The 21,650-nt window shown below is 33.3% G+C and overlaps 1 protein-coding gene across 5 annotated transcripts in view; it reads right to left on the bottom strand.

Moving 5' to 3' along the window:
- The window catches only part of LOC126777023 (uncharacterized), a 67,314-nt gene that overhangs the window by 33,272 nt on the left and 12,392 nt on the right, over positions 1–21,650 (bottom strand). For 4 of the 5 annotated variants that reach the window (XR_007670004.1, XR_007670005.1, XM_050499846.1 and 1 more), the window contains exon 2: positions 1,752–1,781. The exons of the other annotated variant lie outside the window; for it this stretch is intronic. Coding sequence is in view for 2 of the 4 variants with exons in the window: in XM_050499846.1 (XP_050355803.1) it covers positions 1,752–1,781 (30 nt within the window). In the remaining 2 variants the exon portion in view is untranslated. The remainder of the gene's footprint in view (positions 1–1,751; positions 1,782–21,650) is intronic. 5 annotated transcript variants of the gene reach the window in all.

Raw genomic sequence — 21,650 nt, 5'->3', positions numbered from 1 at the left:
CTGGTTTCCATAGTACAAGCTCTGCTTATTTTGGGATCAAATGGCCTTGTGTGATAATGATGTCCCGGGATATAAAAAATATATAAAGAAGGAATACAAGCCTCCCTGCTTTTTAATTACGGTCACTTTTGCCTCTTCTCATAAATTATTAATTAATTAAATCATATTTCTTTGTAACAAATTCTGCACTTTTTTAAGCTTTTATTAAAGTCGGATTCTTTAATCTTTGTGCCTAGTGCGGTATTTTTTACTTTTTGGAATTTCTAAAAATTAGTACGTAAAAAAAATTGCACTACTGTTACTGTTACTGTTTAAATATTCAACTCTCAATGGCCGCTGATAGCGTCAATAGCTGAGATCAACCACAATCACAATTCAGATTAAAGTTAAATTTGTTAATTTGTCATTGATCTGCGTTTTAGAATATAGAGGTTAGTAAGTCACCTGTCGCGGTTGCCAGTCCGATTTGTTCCAGTAACGCACGATTTTGTACGCTGTCTTGTGCCTCATTTGCATATCAACACTTAGTAGGAAATGTTACGCTGTCCTTATTATCTGCTTTTATGAAAAACGGCGAACGGACAAATGGGTCACCTGATGATAAGTGGTCATTATCGCCCAAAAATTTTGACACTTTAAGAAATATTAACAATGCCTTACCAGAAAGATATTTGCTAGCTAAGATGGTATGTCCTATGTGCCAGAAATCACAATAACTCACTCACCCTTGAAACCGGAACATAACAATATTAGGTATTACCGTTTGGTGGTAGGATATCTGATGAGTGGGTACTATCTACCCAGACGGACTTGCACAAAGGTTAATATATACACCAATAAACCAAGTAAATAAATAATATATAATAATAAATGAAGAATATATATATAAATAAATAATAGTAAATGAAGAAGTTAATTTACATCGCTAATTTTATTCGAGAAATATGCATAAACTAATAAGTATATTAGTGAGAAATTTACAGGCTAGTACATTTTTACTTACGTCTTAGTTGTCTAATTTATCTAAATAGTGTTCGTACAGTGATCGAAATTCGACTATAATCAAAACAAAATCGGTTGATAAACAGCAGAAAAACGTATTGAATAGTTTCGTTTCTGTCTTATATATAGATATTCCAAAAACTGCTAAAGCTGTTTCGTATTTAAAAGTGTATTTAAGAGTAGAAAGATGCTATGTACTTGTCTATGTTAAATACTTTATTTGATGTTTTTTCAATAAATCTTTATTTGCGACTGTGTAATTTACCATGGCACCCGAAAATTCTACTCTAGACGTACATGTGCTGCTAATTGCCATGCGATACCACTTATAACCATACCCGCGTTTTTAAATGAATAAATTTTTATTATCTGTAATTAAAGAAATGTCAGAGTATTTAATTTTAAATTGAATTTTAGACTATGAACTTTCCACAGATAACAAATAGACAACTAGACTAACTTTTATAATAGACGCTTTCAAGAGCAAAAGTCAAATAGAATGAATTTTGAAACGTTGTTTAAATTTAAAGCTATCTTTTATCTATCAAATCAAATGTTTTTTACCGACTACACAAAAGAATGTTCTAACTATTAATTTATTTCTAAATTTTATCAAAGGATAAAATGTAACAAAGAAAATTAGTCATGTTAGTTTTAATGATAAAACAGTTAGTTACTTAATACTCGTTAAATTATATACAATCATACAATTGTTGCGACATACTGTCACGGCAATCAATCTTCATAACCTTTTGTCCTCGGCTGTTGACAATTTGTACCTGAATAAAAAAAAAGTTTACTTTTTTAATTTACTTTTTTTACTAACGGCAAAGAGAGCTTAAAACTAAATTTAGAAAAATATTCAAAGAGAGCATTTTTAATTACTTATAAATAAAAAACTCATATTACAGTTAATTTATTTAAGTTAGGTTTAGGTTTAAAGAATATTTATTACCATAAAGACTATTCACAGAGATGGCCCAGTGGTAAGAACGCGTGAATCTTAACCAAAGATCGTGGGTTCAAATCCGGGCAAGTACCACGGAATTTTCATGTGCTTAATTTCTGATTATAATTCACCTCGTGCTTTACGGTGAAGGAAAACATCGTGAGGAAACCTGCATGTGTGTAATTTTACTGAAATTCTGCCACATGTGTATTCTACCAACACGCACTAGAGCAGCGTGGTGGAATAAGCTCCAAACCTTCTCCTCAAAAAAAGGGAGAGGAGGTCTTTAGCCCAGCAGTGAGACATTCACAGGTTGTTATGGTAAATACTAACGTCACTTACATGAAAACAATGTTACTTAAAATTAATTTTTACATTCATCGTTCGTTGTTACATTATTCGACACTTTATCGATTCATTCTCATTAAACACATTGTGACTACTTGCTTAGAAGTGAATGATCTTTTGTAAGATACGCGGCTAGTCGTATCTTAAGCGTGTTAAGCGAGTTTACATTTCTTATATTTTGAGGGTATTTTGTTGTTTTATTTTAGCAAAACTTAAAGTTAAGTTATTAAACTTTAAAGTTAAGTTATCTATACAAAAGACGCAATGTGTCTGGACATTTGTCCAGTCCAGTAGTGTGTAACTAAACTTCAATATTTAATTGTTATTTTGATTGTAATTTATTAAAACATATATCTCTATTTGTTTAAACATTTTAAATATTATTTTTTTATTTTATTTTCACTTTTTTATTCAATATGAAATATTTTCCTTTTTCTAGAATTTAACAAAGAAAAAAAAAACCTCACTGTTTTAGTAATGCTTGCATATTTTAGCTAATAAGCTAAATAAGGCGTGTTATAAAATTGTATTAGCTTTTATTATTTAAGTAATTTTATCTTCTTTTACCTTTTACTGCACTGAATGTAGCGTTTGTGTTAGCAGCATATGTACAAGGCGTAGACTGAAAAGCAGCCTAGCTAAGACTACGACCTTTTCACCAAATTATGAAATATGATATTGTTAACTCTCTTTTTATGGTTTTGTACCTTAATTTTTTTTGTCTTTTTTTTTTTTGGTGAATAAAGTTATTTATTATTATTATTTAATAAAAAGGAAATCAATATATTTCAATTAAAATATAAGAAATCGATAACTATTCAGAATGTTTACTTTGCAAAATATTAATTTATGAGTAAAATTAATTTGCACTTCTAAGGCCGCATGGTGGATTACTTTTGCTTTTTTTAGAAAATATATTATTTATTTTGTAAAACTAGCTACTCGTCCCGACTTTGCACGGGTAGAATAAGGTTGTACATAAAACGTTTATATTGAAGGGCAAATATATAAAAAAAATATTCTTTGCATACGTCACACCAAATTTTAATCTCAATGAATGAAATAAACAAACATATTTATGTAATAACAAGAAGATACCAAGAATTCTGAAACAGAGTATACTAAAAACAGAAAAATAAAAAAGTCATGAATGTATACAGTTAGGAAATTCCTTTATCCCTACAACTGCACTGTAAATATGATGCACGTTAATTTCAAACCGCCATTTTGTTGCTGGACGTAAAGGTAAAGTCTTTAATTCATTATTGCGTCTTGTGATTAGTTGAACGTGTTCAATTGTGATTTGTGTTGGATAGAATAGAGATTAGAGTAATGTTAAATTGTGTTCTTGAGGTTTTTATGAGTAATTTACATTTTTTTTTTATAGAATAGGAAGGCGGACGAGCATGTGGGCCAACTGATGTTAAGTGGTCACCAAACGCCCTTAGACATTGGCATTGTAAGAAATGTTAACGATCGCTTACATCACCAATGCGCCACCAACCTTGGGAACTAAGATGTTATGTCCCTTGTGCCTGTAATTACACTGGCTCACTCACCCTTCAAACCGGAACACAACAATACCAAGTACTGCTGTTTTGCGGTAGAATATCTGATGAGTGGGTGGTACCTACCCAGACGAGCTTGCACAAAGCTCTACCACCAGTAGATCAATTTGTATCATTTGGTTTTCTATTTTATAAAGACTAATTCGAGATGTTTATAAAATCATTTTAACTTCTAGATTCTAAATATACATATATATAATTTTAATGACTCTGTTGATCGAGGGTTGCTCGTTAAGAGATTTATTTGCGGATAAACTATTTACCTATATATTATATAACATTAGCCGTGCTTCATGTTTACACCTACTTGGATACATGCCTTATACATGCCGTTTTCATAAAGTTTGTCATATTGATTAACCGTTTTCAATGAAATATCTAAACAGTCAAATCGGATTGCCATTAGATTCTTACATTAGTGCGTATCACACAAACTCTCCAGCTTAGCAGTTTTAACTCACGTTAAGCCAATTCAGTTGCCATTACACGTACTTTTAAGGCCGAGCTTCGACTTAGTAGGATGTCATCGGACGAGTGTGCGAATATACCCTCAGATAACTGTTCGTAATTATTGAGGGACCTGCCTCCGGGGAGTCTTTCCAAGTCATTTTATAGTTAGGGTCGTGAAGGTCATTTTGAGGATAGAAGACTTGCTAATATTAGTGGGTTAGAAAACCTATTTTACGAAAGAGTCGTAAGGTGTTATAGTCTCCTTTTTATTTGGGAGGGAAACCGAAGCTAGAAACTAGTATTAAATTACTTACTAATATTATCAATATGAAAGTTAGTTTGTCACGCTTTCACGCCTTAACTGTTCAACCGATTTTAATGAAACTTTGTATACACGTGATAGGGTACAGAAAGGAATATATAGTACCTAAATTCTGACCGCCCCCGAAGCAAAGGCTAAACCGCGAGCGAGAACAAGTAATATATAAAGGTTATTTTTCAAGTTAGAAAATATAATATAATATTTTATTCTGACTTCTGATCTTAAATTTTTCATCATAAATTTTATGATCGGTTACAGAATAAGCAATCTCAGAATATTGCTGGATCCGTTTTGTCTTATAAAGAATATTCTTTTCATTCGCACTAAGATCCGTTGGTATGGATTTAGAAATCGTATAAAAAGTTTTTATATATATCATACACTGGATTCCATTCTATCTATGAGCAATTGTAATATTTTTAATAATACGGCTATTGTAAATAACATCATCGTATATGTTTTTCTCAAAATAAAATTACTGGAATTTCGACCACTGTGCGAACACTTTGCTTGGTAGGGTTTTGTGCAAGCCCGTCTGGGTAGGTACCACTCACTTATACATATAAATATTCTACCGCCAAACAGCAATACTTAGTATTGTTTTGTCCCGGTTTTATGGATAAGTTAGGCAGTGTAATTGCAGGTATAAGGGATATAACATCTTCAGCACTTGAGATGCAAGGGATATTACTAACAGTGCCAATGTCTATGGGCAGTGGTGACCACTTGTCATCAGAACATTGCGCGATCGCCTACCTATTTTATAAAAATACAATATAGACGACCAAACTTAATGGTAAGTGGTCACAACCATTTACAAATATAAAACATTTCAAAGTCCGTCAATGCACCAATCAATTTATCCCTGTTTCTTACTAATAAGCTAACGTACCATTTGAACATAGAACAACTGGTGAGTGGGGTACCCAAAAGGACCTGTACACTACCAGCCCTACCACTTGTTGAATAATAACATAATGATGAGATGACCTAGTGCTAAAAATGCGTTAATCTTGACCGATGAGAGTGGGCTTAAACCCGGGGAAGTACCACTGAATTTTCATGTGCTTAACTTGTGATTATAATTCAACTCGTGCTTGACGGTGAAGGAAAACATCGTGAGGAAACCTGCATGTGTCTAATTTCATTGAATTTCTGCCACATGTGTATTCCATCAACACGCAATAGAGCAGCGTAGTGGAATAAGCTTCCCAAGCCTTCTCCTTAAAAAGGGAGAGGTGATCTTAGCCCAGCCGTGGGACATTTACAGGCTGTTACTGTCTTAAATTACATAGCTTTGTTTTAGAAATTACGACCAATATAGTTTATTTGACAAGACTATATCGCCTCGATGTTATTTTCTGATTAATTCAATAACTATTTAATAATAAATAATTAAAAATTATAATAATACACAGTCATTACTATTTACGATCTGGCAAACCTATTCACACCTGATCGCTTGAACCCGTGCCAACTGCACTCGGCCGCATCGTCGTCACATTGTTGCTATCAAAATTAATTGTTTAAAATCAATTAAATGATATTAATATTACAAGGCGCTGAAATATGATTTATAACGATAATTTATTTTACAGTGTCGTGTAAACTCGGAATTTAATTAGCGTTTTTGATATTTTGTTTTGTACCAACTATAAGTGTTTTAAGCTGGCTCAACGGAAGACCAGCGCTGTACCTGAACAAATACGGCTTGATGAAATACGCTGAAGACCATTTCGGGAAATAAAACTCAGTAAGTTCTTTAATGAACTTTACGGCCTTACTTATGAACATTGTTTAGCAGGTGTTTTGTTAAACACTGATTTATCTCTTTCTATCTGCACTGATTTGACATTCGAAAGAAGAAGAGACCATTGTTAATTATTATTAATTGATATTACTCAGAATATTCATTATTATTTTCTTTGTAAAAAAACTAGCAATCGGCAGGCACAGACAAAGTCAAGCATTTGTCAATATCGTTTGTAGAAAAGGCCCAAATTTATTGAAATGACGTAATATGTATTCGATTTATCGTGTGATTGAGCACGTGACGTATTGAATTGAATTATTTATACGTAAGTGAAATATGAATTCGCTTCGACAATTGTCGAACGCATTTTGTTTTAAAAACAGGACTAACGGCTTTACTTGCTTTACCGGGTGTATAAACGTTGTCAGTCTTCTACTGGGAATTTGACTTAAAAATCTAATAAATTTTGATTGGCCTACTTTGAACGCGGGTAAACAAATTCTGTTGCTTTATAATTTAGCCACTACAATGAGAGAACTGAGGAGTCTTCAGCTCAATAATATCATCATAGACGTCGTACAGTTGGTTCATTTCAATGCATATTTCATTTCATTTCACTTCTCATAGCGTCACGTAGCTGTTGCTTCTTGACCTCTTGGCATAGAAAGTAGATTTTTCTTTCAAATTTTTTTTATAAATGAACTTTATTATGCAATCAAAGACTCGAACACATAGTACCAAATAAAATAAATAAAGAATGACATAACTTGATCTTTTTATTTTTTATTTATAGAATAGGAAGGCGGACGAGTATATGGGCCATCTGATGGTAAATGGCCACCAATGCCCTTAAACATTGGCACTGTAAGAAATGTTAACCATCGCTTACATCGCCAATGCGCTACCAACCTTAGAACCTAAGATTTTATGTCCCTTGTGCCTGTAATTAATCGTAAATTGATTTGTATTGATTGATCGTAAATATAATGTCATTACTGCTTTATATACATACTAGTTCCTGCCAGCGGCTCGTCCGTGTGTGCAAAATTCCATGATGATCGATTGAGTAGATAAAACGTTAAATTAAAAAAAAAACAACAAACAAACTTAATTTCGGATTTATAATATTAATAAGGATTATTATTCGCATGAATTTTAAAATAAGTGTTCAGAATATCTTTTTTGTTTACTTGGTGGTAACAATTTGTACAATTTACTCATTTGAGATATAAGAGATGAGTATTTCTTACGGCGCCAATGGTGGCGACCACTTACCATCAGGTGGCCCATTTACCTCCATCTACGTGTCGATTTTAATTGACTAATAATTATTGATCAACGAAAAACAAAAATAAAAAAAATATTAAATTTAAAATAGGTTGTTTCAAATCGCTTTCGATTTCGTTCATCGATTCAAATCGTTTCGTATGAACGCAGTTTAATATTAGTATGACATATTGAATTAAAGATGTTGCGTCTCTCTTATTTTAGTGAATGAAATAGATCGTTACATCGCTATGCATCCATGAGAAAGATCAATGAGTGAATCTAATAAACGAAGTAACACTAGGTATCAAAGTTGGCAGAATATTGGCAAAGCCGATGATGTGCCAAACGCCCAGTCGTTCCCAATGAACACGCTGGAGCGACAAGTTTCCATCTTGTTAATATATACATATATTTATATTACATATGAAATTGGCGTTTTGTAATAAGCGACGCCAAAGAAAAAAATAATGAGGAAAAAACAAATGAATGACCGTTTTCAAAACTCAAATGTACCAGCTGAATGAATTTATAAATTTGGATTTCGAATTCTTAACCAAAGAGGAGATATTTCAGACCAAAGTGGTCAGTACGATAAAACGCTAATTTCATATATAAGGACCTAATATTATGCTTAGAAGAAGTGAATTTTTAATTAATATTTCTAGCCCGGACAAGCATCACAGAATTTTTATTTTTTTATTTAGATATATATCAATCAATCAATCAATCAACAGCCAATCGTTGTCCACTGCTGAACATAGGCCTCTCCCAAGGTGCGCCAAAGCTCCCTGTCCTCCGCCTATATATTAGATATATAGTTAGCTTTATTATAAGCAATACACTGAGTTACAGAGATACACACAAATAAAATTATACAAGAGAAAAAAAAATCATAGATAACTAAAATTAAGCCTTGTGTATTGTATAAAAAGTTAATTTAGAAAATATAAAATCTCCGGCTCCTATTAATGAATTAATGAATAACCTATTAATTGACATCATTTCAATCGTTCCAGATTCATCCATTTAAGAGCCACGTCAAAGACAGTTACACAGATAGAAATTTACCACAGAACTGCGAGGCATCGTAAAGATCTGCACCCGTACGTACGTTGTTGTACGTAGTTGACGTATCTAAGATACGTATGAAACGATTTGCTTCCTCGTTTCTGATACGCGCCGCTAAGATCTGGTATCCCGACCTCCGTTTTCCCCACCACCTACAACATGGGTACCTTCAAGTCTAGAATATGCATCTTCTAGGCAAGCGAGCTCCACCTTAGACTGTATCATTAATTTCCATCAGGTGTGATAACAGTCAAGCGCTAGATTATATATTTAAAAAAAATAAAATGACTTTATGATACCTCAAAGTGACAGACAATAAAGATATCCTATATCTTAGGAATCCATCGCGATATTGGCGGAATAATCTACCCTAATGGTATAACTGAAAGCCATTAAGCCATTGCAGGATATAGGGGATCTACAGCCTCGGGGCCTCCACAATAGAAATTTCTTAAACAAAAAGCGTCTCAACTCTGGCGAGTGAAACTTTTAACATATCATGTACGTATATATATTAATATACAAGTATATTTATGGTTTTCATTATATCTCAATATTTGCGGACGAGCCGGTTTGCGTGGTTGGTAGATACTTGTCTTTCACGCCGAAGGTTGTGGGTTCGATTCCCACCCAGGACAGACATGTGTGCATGAACATGTCTGTTTGTCCTGAGTCTGGGTGTAATTACCTATATAAGTATGTATTTATAAAAAAGAAAAGTAGTATATGTAGTATATCAGTTGTCTGATTTCCATAGCACAAGTTTTGTGTAAGCTTAATTTGGGATCAGATGGCCGTGTGTGAAAAATGTCCCAGGATATTATTATAATATCCCAGGATATCATATTTTTAAAATAATCGTCATACGTCATATTGAATTATATTAAATAAAAAAAATTAATTGTAAATACCAGAAAATAGAGTTCCAATTTGATAACAAACTATATATCACATGTGCCGTGTTGAACGTTAATGGACAAATATTTAGAAACCGCATCTCGGCATTCAAATTAGTTACTCCCATATGATTTAAAAACCATTAATAACAATCAAACAATACGAGTATAATTATAGTTACAGCATTTAAATTTAGAACACTAGCAACTGCTCCCTCTATTACATATTGATATATATTAATCTGTATCTGTAATAGCCTGTGAATGTCCCACTGCTTGGCTAAGGCCTCCTCTCCCTTATTGAGGAGAAGGTTTGCAGCTAATTCCACCACGCTGCTCCAATGCGGGTTGGTGGAATACACATGAAGCTGAATTTCTGTGAAACACATGCAGGTTTCCTCACGATGTTTTCATTCACCGTCAAGCACGAGATGAATAATAATCACATATTAAGCAAATGAAAATTCAATGGTGCTTGGCCGGGTTTGTACCCACGATCATCGGTTAAGATTCACGGATTCTTACCACTGGGCCATCTCGGTATTATATTAATATTTCATTAAATAGTATTGAAGCCCTTCATTTATAATTATGTGATGCAGTAACAATTCTACAAAAGATCAATAAGTATAACACAAAAAGGGAACTTGAAAAGGCATGGAATCAAGTCTTTGGAGCAATAAATTAATTAATCAGCTTTAGTAATGGACGAAGAAGTTATATGCTTTGAAATAGGACTTTGAAACCCGCCTAAGTTGCATCCACTACCTACTAATCACTTACGTCCAGCATCTAAAATGATACGCAAAATCATATAAGTAATTTTTGTTTAATCTGAATTCTGATTAGTCGATAGTAGCCGATTATGCAGTAGCCGACCAATGAGAGCTCAGTATTTAGTTGGATTAGTAAAGCTAACTTTGACCAGTGTCGCAGAAACTGGAGGCTATTCTACCGACTAAAATATATAGCTAGCTACGAGTAGCTAGAGTTGCCGGTGTTTCGGATAATAATATTTGAAATAAACTATTAAATTTATTGCCGGTTCTTTCGGTAGAATCTTAAAATCTTTAGACGTCACCGGGCGGAAGGCGAGTGCTCTTCCTCGGACTTTGAATGACGTATTTCCTGTCTATCCTATGAGATGTCTTGCATGACAACATTAATTACAAATACTAGTTATAGTGTGCAGTTACATTATAAAACGACTACGTTACATTATAAATTAATATAAAACGATTTTCATAGGTATCATTATTATATATTACATTTTGCTGAATATTTTGCGCTCTAGATCACAAAATGAGAATATTTTTTTTTAACGTTAAATTAAAGTTAAATTAACATTTTAATAAATTGAAAAGTGATGAAGTGAAAAACATAATAATTTAATTTCATACACTTACATTTTGTTTTCTTTTCGGGCCATATATTATAATAATCATAAAACTTTTTTTACATTAAAACTGTCAAAATGATATTATAAATTATTATGATTATTATTTGTGCAATACGTACCTATCACTTTGAGGATTAATTCTAATAAGAGATGGATATTGAATTAAATTTTGTTCAAATATATAACAAATTACCACAGATAAAACAACTAAAAACTTTTTTATAATATGTTTAAAATATTTTGCATTAAATAAATCTTCACTAACGCCAGCTCTCACCTAGAAACTTAACAGTATCTGAATATGATTTAATGTTTTACGGCAGTTAATTATCTGTTTATGTCATAATATATGAGACACAATACATCAAATTGATATAATGCCGACAGAAATAGCAAGGTGTTTCAGGTATTCTAGAGAGAATACTCGTTTGAGCGATATGCGGCATTAACAATAATATTAATTATAGCATTTCATATCCTACGTTTTGAGGTTTATTTCATCACGCTACTAAAATTCGGGTTGGTTTGACGTTTACGGTGTTTTCTTTAACCAACGAACATTAGATGAGTTATAAAGACGAATTAAGCACATAGAAATTCAGTACCTACAATATTCGACTAAGACAGACGAGTTCTAAGCATTGGACCATCGTGGCTCTGCATAATATCGAATCATACATTAAACAGTATAATATTTGACTTGGTCAAAGTGAAATCATCTCATGTTGTATTTACGTTTTGACACGTATATACGACTTACCGAGGAGACCAGGACCCCCAAACTACTGGTGGTAGGGCTTTGTGCAAGCTCGTCTGGGTAGGTACCACCCACTCATCAGATATTCTACCGCAAAACAGCAATACTTGATATTGTTGTGTTCCGGTTTGAAGGGTGAGTGAGCCAGTGTAATTACAGGCACAAGGGACATAAAATCTTAGTTTCCAAGGTTGGTGGCGCATTGGCTACAAGCGATGGTTGACATTTCTTACAATGCCAATATCTAAGGGCGTTTGGTGACCACTTACCATCAGGTGGCCCATATGCTCGTCCACCTTCCTATTCTATAAAAAAAAAAAAAATTCACAAGTGACATCCGAAGTAAGTTTTTGTAGAAAAACACTGCTGCTGAAAATGGCGCACGATTACCACTTCAAACCTTTTGTACTAATATAAATTGTCAAGTTTTGCTATATAGTACTAGATGGCGTACTTGACATATAAATCATGCTTATATTTTTATAAATAAGTATATTGCCTATGTTCCAGAATGTTATTATTATAAGTTTGACATATTTTTTTATATACACACACTCCTTAATTTAGATGTTATTTAATTCACGCGACATTATTGGTCGATATACCATAGATTTCATAGATGGTATATATATAATATTCAATACAGATTCGCATAGAAATGATGATTTGAATGTCAGCGAATTTGCTATCGGAACATCGGAAGTAAAATTAAAGTATATGTTGTAAAAACAATAGTTAATTCAGGACTGGATTTAGAGGATACAAAGCTACAGATCCTGGGTCTCTAGAATAGAAAAAACAAGGCATATCCCAATTTCAAAGATTATACACATTTAATATAGTATATTTACGTTGTACGCAGCAATAAAATATTATTGAAACAATCGCATGAAAGAAACCGACGAGCCGGTTGGCGTGGTTGGTAGGTACTTGCCTTTCACGCCGAAGGTTGTGGGTTCGATTCCCACCCAGGACAGACACTTGTGTGCATGAACATGTCTGTTTGTCTGGGTGTAATTATCTATATAAGTATGTATTTACAAAAGAAAAGTAGTATATGTAGTATATCAGTTGTCTGGTTTCCATAGTACAAGCTCTGCTTAATTTGGGATCAGATGGCCGTATGTGAATAATGTCCGAGGATATTAATCAATCAAATTGTTCATTTGATTTGGAATTTAGGTGGTCCCCATTCTATTGTTACTCAAGAGCCTCCAGACCTCTAAATTCGGCTCTGAGTTTAGTGGAATAGTGTTTTGTTATAAATAAATATGAATCACGAACTGTTTGTACTGCATGTTATAAAAGAGTTATTGCAAATTGCATGATTCGAATAAGATCGATTGGAATAAACTATTTAGGCATACTTTTAATAGTCCAACATATTATTTCATTCAGTCCAGTACTTACAATAGCCTGTAACCACCAATGTTAAGTATCTTGAATGATTTCGACGAATTATTTATATAATTGATACTCAAACTATAATATACCTTTTTCCATTGGAATATTTCACACTTATTTTGTGTTATCTTGATATTATACAGGATTTCTATTATATACGAATAACTTAAAGGATTCGTAGGATGCTAAGAAGGTCGTCACTCAATCAACTTAGTATCCTCTGGGGCGGAACCGCCTTCGACTATGTTAAAATATTTAGTTGCTCTTGGGTTTTTAGTGAAAGTTGAGGCAAATATTGCCTCAACTTTCAATAAAAACTGGAGTGTTCCCGTGCCTCGGAAAGCACGTAAAGCCGTTGGTCCTGCGCCTGAACTCTTTCTGGTCATGTCGGTTTGCCGTCACATGGGATTATGAGAGTATTGGGAAGTAGGGAATAGAGAGTGCACCTGTGTTTGGCACACACTTGTGCACTATAATATCTCCTGCGCAATTGGATAATCTCTCTTGAGATTGACCGCCGTGGCCGAAATCGGTCTGGATGACGTTATTATTATTTTCAACGTTAACCTTCGGTATAAAAATATAAATATTTCTAAAAATATATTCAAGAGTATCTTAATAAAGGCCATCGAGATACCTATAGATAAGTTATTAAAAACGTCCCAATTACCAAACCGATAAAAAAAATTCAACAGCTTTCGACAATATGGTTGCTGTTCAATTGTTTTGCATCTGTGTTATATTTGTACAGAAAAATATATTACGCTCGTTTCGAATTATATAATATTCCATAACTGAATTATACTTGTGACTTGTGAATTTATATATTTAATAATTTTATATTATTAGTGAGTAAACTATATAAATAATTATATAAAATATACAATAAATATATTCACAGCGTGTACTCCGTATATCGCTCGTAAAACTTAGTCCCTACATTAGCATAATTTGGTCAAATAAAAAAAAGCCGAGATGGCGTAGTGGTTAGAACGCGTGAATATTAATCGATGATCGTGGGTTCAAATCTGGGCAAGCACCACTGAATTTTCATGTGTTAAATTGTGATTATAATTCATCTCGTGCTTGACGGTGAAGGAAAACATCATGAGGAAATCTGCATGTGTCTAATTTCATTGAAATTCTGCCACATGTGTATTCTACCAACCCGCATTGGAGCAGCGTGGTGGAATAAGCTCCAAACCTTCTCTTCAAAAGGGAGAGGAGGCCTTAGCCCAGCAGTGGGACATTAACAGGCTGATACATTAGCATCAGATTTTCGATTTGTTTTATTCGTCTTTAATTATTTTATTTTTATATTTCATTTATTAGAGAAAAAACAGACAACAGAAGTGTATAATATAAAAAAAAAATACAAAACAATTCGAACAAAATCACTTACTTAATCATTTTACATTAAGGTATATCTATGTGTAATATTAAATCAATATGTGAATTCATGGATGCACAAGGAATTCATAAGTATTTATAACATAAACGAATACAAAAGTATGTTTTTTATTAATAATCTGAGTTGGCTGGATTGTTTTTTTTTTCTAACAACATATTTCATAACTTATGGTAAAAAGGGTGGTACGTAACCTCCTTTAGGAGGATGTATAATGATGAAAAAACTTACAAGACAGGCGACAGCTTTACTCTTTATACTTAGTTTTGTATGGTTTGAGGTTTCGTTTCGTTTGTCGCTTTTAATATTTTTTTAAGGATTACCCACTTGTTATGTATATTACCTGTAACTTGTAGGTACTCGCATTTATCGAATGTTATATTCATTGTGTTTTCTAATGTAATTAAATCACTATTTGTGTGGAGAAATAGAGATTTATAATCAGAAAAATGTCAATAAAAGGATAGTCCTCGTTATAGGCGTAACATATGTTTCGGAATGAGACCGAAGTCACAGGCGAAGTATTGCCGAATAAAAACACAACTTCCCAAAACAAAGACATTTTATTATTATTATTTTTTATGTTTGAGTGTATGCGGTTGGTAGTGGCTACTGGTCTTTACAGCGTCACCGGGTACCGGGTTGGGGCGAGTACTAGACTCCGCCTTGAAATTTGAGCCGCCTCGGGCTCCGAGTGATGTCCCTCCTGAAGCTGTCTCCTATGAGTTCGCACTTCGGCTCAGGCCGTAGTCGGAGGGGACATTTTTTTTAAAATTTAATATGTGATATATTATTTATTATGAAAAAAGATAGCGCGATTCAGAAATCAGAACTAAAATATGTCACAAAATTATATTGATATACTTGCATTCGCGGATGACCGCGTAACGCGAAATAATAATTTGATTAATTGATAAAGCAATTTACAGATTCATTATATTCTTTTAACGAAAAAATCAATGATAAATTTCTATCATTTTCATAAGTTTTAAAGTTTTCTTGTCTACGATTGATAAATTCATTTATTAAAAACTCCATAGTACCATAAGAAGAAAATAAAGTTACAAAAACCTTCACATTAATGGAATGACTTGGTGAAAATAGAGGCAACTCTTTCACTGCGATCACATTTGCTTAGTCTACAAAGGGTTCGATAATTTAATTTCCAATCGTTTTTAGAATGTTATTAGGTCTCTACGGAAGTTGCAACATGGGGCGGCTCGCTTCCGTATTCCGTATGATGATATTGCGACACTTTCAGTCCTATATAGTCATATATTATCTATCTATATTATTATTATTATTACCGTAACCGTACCGTAACAGCCTGTGAATGTCCCACTGCTGGGCTAAAGGCCTCCGCACCTCTTTTTGAGGAGAAGGTTTGGAGCTTATTCCACCACGCTGCTCCAATGCGGTTTGGTGGAATACACATGTGGCAGAATTTCAGTGAAATTAGACACATGCAGGTTTCCTCACGATGTTTTCCTTCACCGTCAAGCACGAATTATAATCACAAATTAAGCACATGAAAATTCCAAAAGCCGAGATGGCCTAGTGGTAAGAACGCGTGAATCTTAACCGATGATCGTGGGTTCAAACCCGGGCAAGCACCATTATTATTATTATTATATAAATAATCTAATTTACAAAAGAAAAATATTATATGTAGTATATCAGTTGTCTGGTTTCCATAGTACAAGCTCTGTACAAGCTTAATTTGGGATCAGATGGCCGTGTGTGAAAAATGTCCCAGGATATTATTATTATATTGACTCTCACCGTCACGTCTTAATTTATAAAATAATATAAATTTATACATATTAATTTAATAAACACTAATAAATACGAAGTGTTATAGAACACAAGATGATGTTGATAAAGTGACCAGTGTAATATACGTCACCAATAATGGAAATAATAATATCAGTGCAGCACTTGTCTTGTTTGAATGTCAATGAGAGGAGTAAGAATTTAACTTATATAAATAATTATATTAAGATTAGTTTTCGCCCGCGTATATATTTTACTGGTGGTAGGGCTTTGTGCAAGCTCATCTGGGTAGGTACAACTCATCAGATATTCTACCGCAAAACAGCAGTACTTGGTATTGTTGTGTTCCGGATTGAAGGGTGAGTGAGCCAGTGTAATTATAGGCACAAGGGCGATGGTTAACATTTCTTACAATGCCAATGTCTAAGGGCGTTGGTGACCACTTACCATCAGGTGGTCCATATGCTCGTCCGCCTTCCTATTCTATAAAAATAAAAAAAAATGTGGGAAAAGCATAAGATGCTGCCAATGTTCCCCGTCTTTATTAGGTACCTTGTGTTTTTCTCCGTACCCCTTAAAAGGCACACGCAAAATTTTTTGATGGTCGGTTGATTAATTAAAACATGAAACAAACAAACTCGCTTTCGTTTTTATAATATTAGTAATCAATCCTTAATTCAAGCCAATCCTTAACTCGATCGCAAAATATTGAAAAGCGTACGTCGCCAGGTTTAATAAATATTATAATTAATATCGAATATTTCTGTTTTTCAGAATAGAATACAAAATCACTTCGAATTTGTTTTTTCAGAATAACCACTATGTATACATCGGCACAAGTCTGATCTAGTCAGCCTAGTGGCTAGGCTAGGATTAAAGATTCCAGCAAATCTGTTCTGTAACTGTAAGTAGCAACCAATCCTAAATTCGATTGAAAATATTAAAAAGCGTACGTTGTTGGTTTAATAAATATTATAATCAATATCGATTTTTTTTTTTTTTTATATTCGCCGGGAGGGCAAATGACTCTACTCCACCTGTTGGTAAGTGGTAGTAGAGTCCAAACGCGACGACGGCCAGTACAGACGGGAAAAACGTTCTGCACTAGCCGCCTTCGCCTTGCCGGCCCGCAAGATGCCTCTTCACGCCTCGTTTGAAGGAACCCGGGTTGTAAGAGGAGGGGAACACGTGAGCTGGTAAGGAATTCCATTTTTTGGAAGTGCGACAAAGAAAGGAGTTGCCAAATTTCTTTGTTCGCGATGGAATTGATGTCACAGTTAGGCGGTGACATCGAGAACCAGCTCGCGTGGACTTAAGAAGGAAGGGGGAAGCAGGAATTAGAGAGAATAATTCCTCAGAGCACTCGCCGTGATACAGTCGATAGAAAGCGCTCAGTGCTGCTATCTCAATATTACTGATTTACAAGATAGATAGACAGATAAAATCGTTTCGAATTTGTTTTTTCAGAATAACATCACAAATACATTGGCGCAAGTCTGATCTAGTCAGCCTAGCCATTAGACTGATTAGATCAGACTTGCGCCAATGAATTCAAAAAAGGGATCCGTGTTGTAACTATTAGTGTGGTAATAATTATTAAATAATTAAAACATCGCGTCGTGAGCATTCCAGTTCGGTTACGGTTGTCGTGACCTACTTACTAGAGTGACGCACGCGTGACGTCATACAGTCTTACGGATCGCTCTTACACTACACGGGGACGTAATATCATGTAATACTACATCAAGGTAGGAATTCGTTTATCTTTGTTACTGAACAGAATGTTCTTTTCATTTCTTTGACAACATTATTTAAATTTTAATATTGGAAATTTAAATACCTAAGCTACAATTAAATTATTAAGAAAAAACTTTATCATTTTAATTAAGAAAGTTGTTTATCAAACGAATCACCTGATGGTAAATCACCACCGCCCATAATTTACTTCTAAATCTTCCACATTTATAACGTTATAAAGTTATTTTATAAGAAGGATAGCATTAAAAAAAAGGAAAAATCATATAAATAGAGGAAACTTTTTCACTGCGTTCACATCTGCTGTCATAAAAAAAAATGTGAACTCAAAGTTTTTAAATCCAGACTATCAAAATATATTATTGAAAATAGGTCTAATATTTAGTATATAAGTTATATATATTGTTGTAAGGTTCTTTAAAAATTATAGCATTTCTTATGAACTAAAATTAATAAGCTGTCGAGTTAATATTCTTTTCTGATTTTGCGGTCTTCTCGGATAGATCGTTAATAGTAATTAGGTGTGTGTAATGTCAGCCTTTATAAGAAACTTCGTCCTTGTTCTGACCTTCTAAAACTGATACACTAACTTCCTTTGGATGGTTTATACTGTTAATAAAAGTTACTCGTATATCACATTAAAAAATAAACTGGTATCGAGTCAACAGCATATTAATGTTCCTCTGCCAGATGATAGCTTCCTCTCTTTGTGGAGAAGAAGGGAATGGGTGCTAAATTTTTTTTTTACGTATATTATGAAAGTATTAACAGAATATTTGAATGATTTATTAAAATATAACTTATGTATTTACAATTAACGCTCATTTAAATGTAAATAGTAGATTAGATTTAATTACATCTATTTTTATGATATATGTACATGACTCAACTCAAATCAAATGTATTTATTTAAGTAAGCTTTACACTAAAGCGTTTTTGGATCATCGCTGTTTTAACTCTATCACCGTTTCAGAAAGCAGCCAATTTGCTACCAACCTTACCTAAATGCAATAATGGAACTAAGACATTATGTCCCCTGTGTGTGTCACTAGCTTACTTACCGTTCAAACCGTAACGCAACAATACTATAGCTGTTGAGCGGTAGAATATTTGATGAGTGGGTAATTTATTCTCAGACGGACTTGCAAAAAGCCCTAAACCCTGAATAAATTAAAAGATTAATTGATTAATTGTGACTTACTTAAGTTTTTTAATATGTTAAATGGGAAAAGCCGAGATGGCCCAGTGGTAAGAACATGTGAATCTTAACCGATGATCGTGGGTTCAAACCCGGGCAAGCACCACTGAATTTTCATGTGCTTAATTTGTGATTATAATTCATCTCGTGCTTTACGGTGAAGGAAAACATCGTGAGGAAACCTGCATGTGTCTAATTTCACTGAAATTCTGCCACATGTGTATTCCACCAACCCGCATTGGAGCAGCGTGGTGGAATAAGCTCCAAACCTTCTCCTCAAAAAGAGGAGAGGAGGCCTTTAGCCCAGCAGTGGGACATTCACAGGCTGTTACTGTAAATGGGAAATAAATTATATATTCTGGTATTTTAATATATATGATTATACTATTGCCTATTTACAAAATTTTAAAACATAAAAACACAGCGGTGTTGCCTTTTAAAAAATTAAAAATAAATGTATGTTTCGCGTAAATAGTTTATACTTTGTAAAGGCTAATGAACTATACGCTAAAATTGTTTACATCTCGACTTAGCGAGTTCGTTCAGTAATATTTTACGAGGCACTTTCTAGACTTGTGGCTAGAAATTTAATGTTTCTGAACGAGTCTATCAATTATTCCTAATTTATGGCAGACGTTTGTGAAATAACATGCGTATACATTAAAATGCGATTTTGAATTAGTTATTTTATGGTTATATAGCAATATCCATTTTAGTTCAGACATACTAATGTATATATAATATAAACAAATTATGGTAATGTTTATAAATTGATTTTAATTTTGTTTAAACAATTGTTAAGGGTTCTTATAGATAATAATATTTTTCGAGGTGATTTCTTACGTCGTCAATGTCTATGGTGGTAACTTACCATCAGGTGACTCATCTACTAGGCCTACCAATTTCATAAAGTAAGTATTAATTTTATAAATCTTGATTTTTATATAATATTTATTTTATATAATTTTTATTTTTATTTTATATAATTTTTATATTAATTTAAACGTATTTTCAATATGGAATGATAAAAAAAAATCCGTCACCCTAATAATATTAACGAAAGCAAAGAAAGCTTTTATCCTTTCCCAGAGGAACTTCGAAAATTGTTTTAACGATTATAACTTATAATACGTAGGTATTAGTGTATTATTATTATAAAGCGGTAAAAAATATTTAAACTTAAAGTTTTTTTTGTAATTTATATTGATATACATATATTAAGGCTATAGATCGTCACGTCGACGTCACGTCACGGATAAACGAGACGGCGAATGCCAAACACTTTTAATTTAATAGGCGCGCTGACTGACGGAACAAATAGATGGTATGGCGCGGTAATGTCGATTATGTAAGTTCCGCTTGATTCCTCACAAGAATAATGGACGTGACGTCGATACTCTTTTGTATCACTCGCTAAACACTCGTGGACACTGGTCATCCGTTGGAATAGCGAGACAAAGATATTATCGCTAACCAACGCCGTCAAACGAAACAAATGGAACGGTTTATCAAACAAAGAGAAAATATACATTTGGGGCGGGTGTGAAAGAGCCGGAAAACTTTTTAGAGATTTAAGCGCTTTCCTGCACAACTCTATCAATCCTATTGCCCAATTGCAATATAGCGCTTTCTATAAACCTTAATTTTTCAATTAATCAACTCATGATTTAATATGAAATAATAACAATTACTTATTAATCGCCTTCAAAAAAACAAAAGACCATCATTTGGCTGCATATTTTTATAATTTAAAATGCTATTCGGCTAGAATTACCTCAAATGTTAAATTATCGAAAGAAATATGATATACGACCTTTTGACGAAACAATTTCTACAGATTGCAACAGTTAAATATTCTTGTTAAATATCTCATTAGAATGCTACTAGTCTGTGTAGAGCTGTCTACGAAAGCTGCTTAGCTGAAGTGATGCACCAAACTATGCAATGAGGTTCTACACATACAAAAAAATGGAAGAGTTTTCATCAAAGACCGGTTTATATAGCCATAATATGAACAAAGCGATAGCAACTCTATGTTTGACTAGTTTCGATAAGTAAACCGCTGAATCGATTTTGATAAAATTTGGAATGTTGATCAGTTTTCAAAGACAGACAAAACCTATATAATAATAATCACCAACAAGTGATATCAATATAAAATCAAAAATAAACATTGAAATACTATTATAACGTAACAAACAAATAATTTAATTAAATCACTAACGCGGTAGCGTGTCTGGCTGGATGCCAAACGATACGTTTATTTTACTTTAGATTTTAAAATATGCAATAAGTGTTACTCAGATGCTTTTTAACCTGTCTTCATAAAAA

Source organism: Nymphalis io, chromosome 22, assembly GCF_905147045.1.
Source record: "Nymphalis io chromosome 22, ilAglIoxx1.1, whole genome shotgun sequence".
In the NCBI taxonomy this organism is placed as follows: domain Eukaryota; kingdom Metazoa; phylum Arthropoda; class Insecta; order Lepidoptera; family Nymphalidae; genus Nymphalis; species Nymphalis io.
Note: the sequence above shows the minus strand (reverse complement) of the source record. Positions and strands in the feature narration are given on the sequence as shown.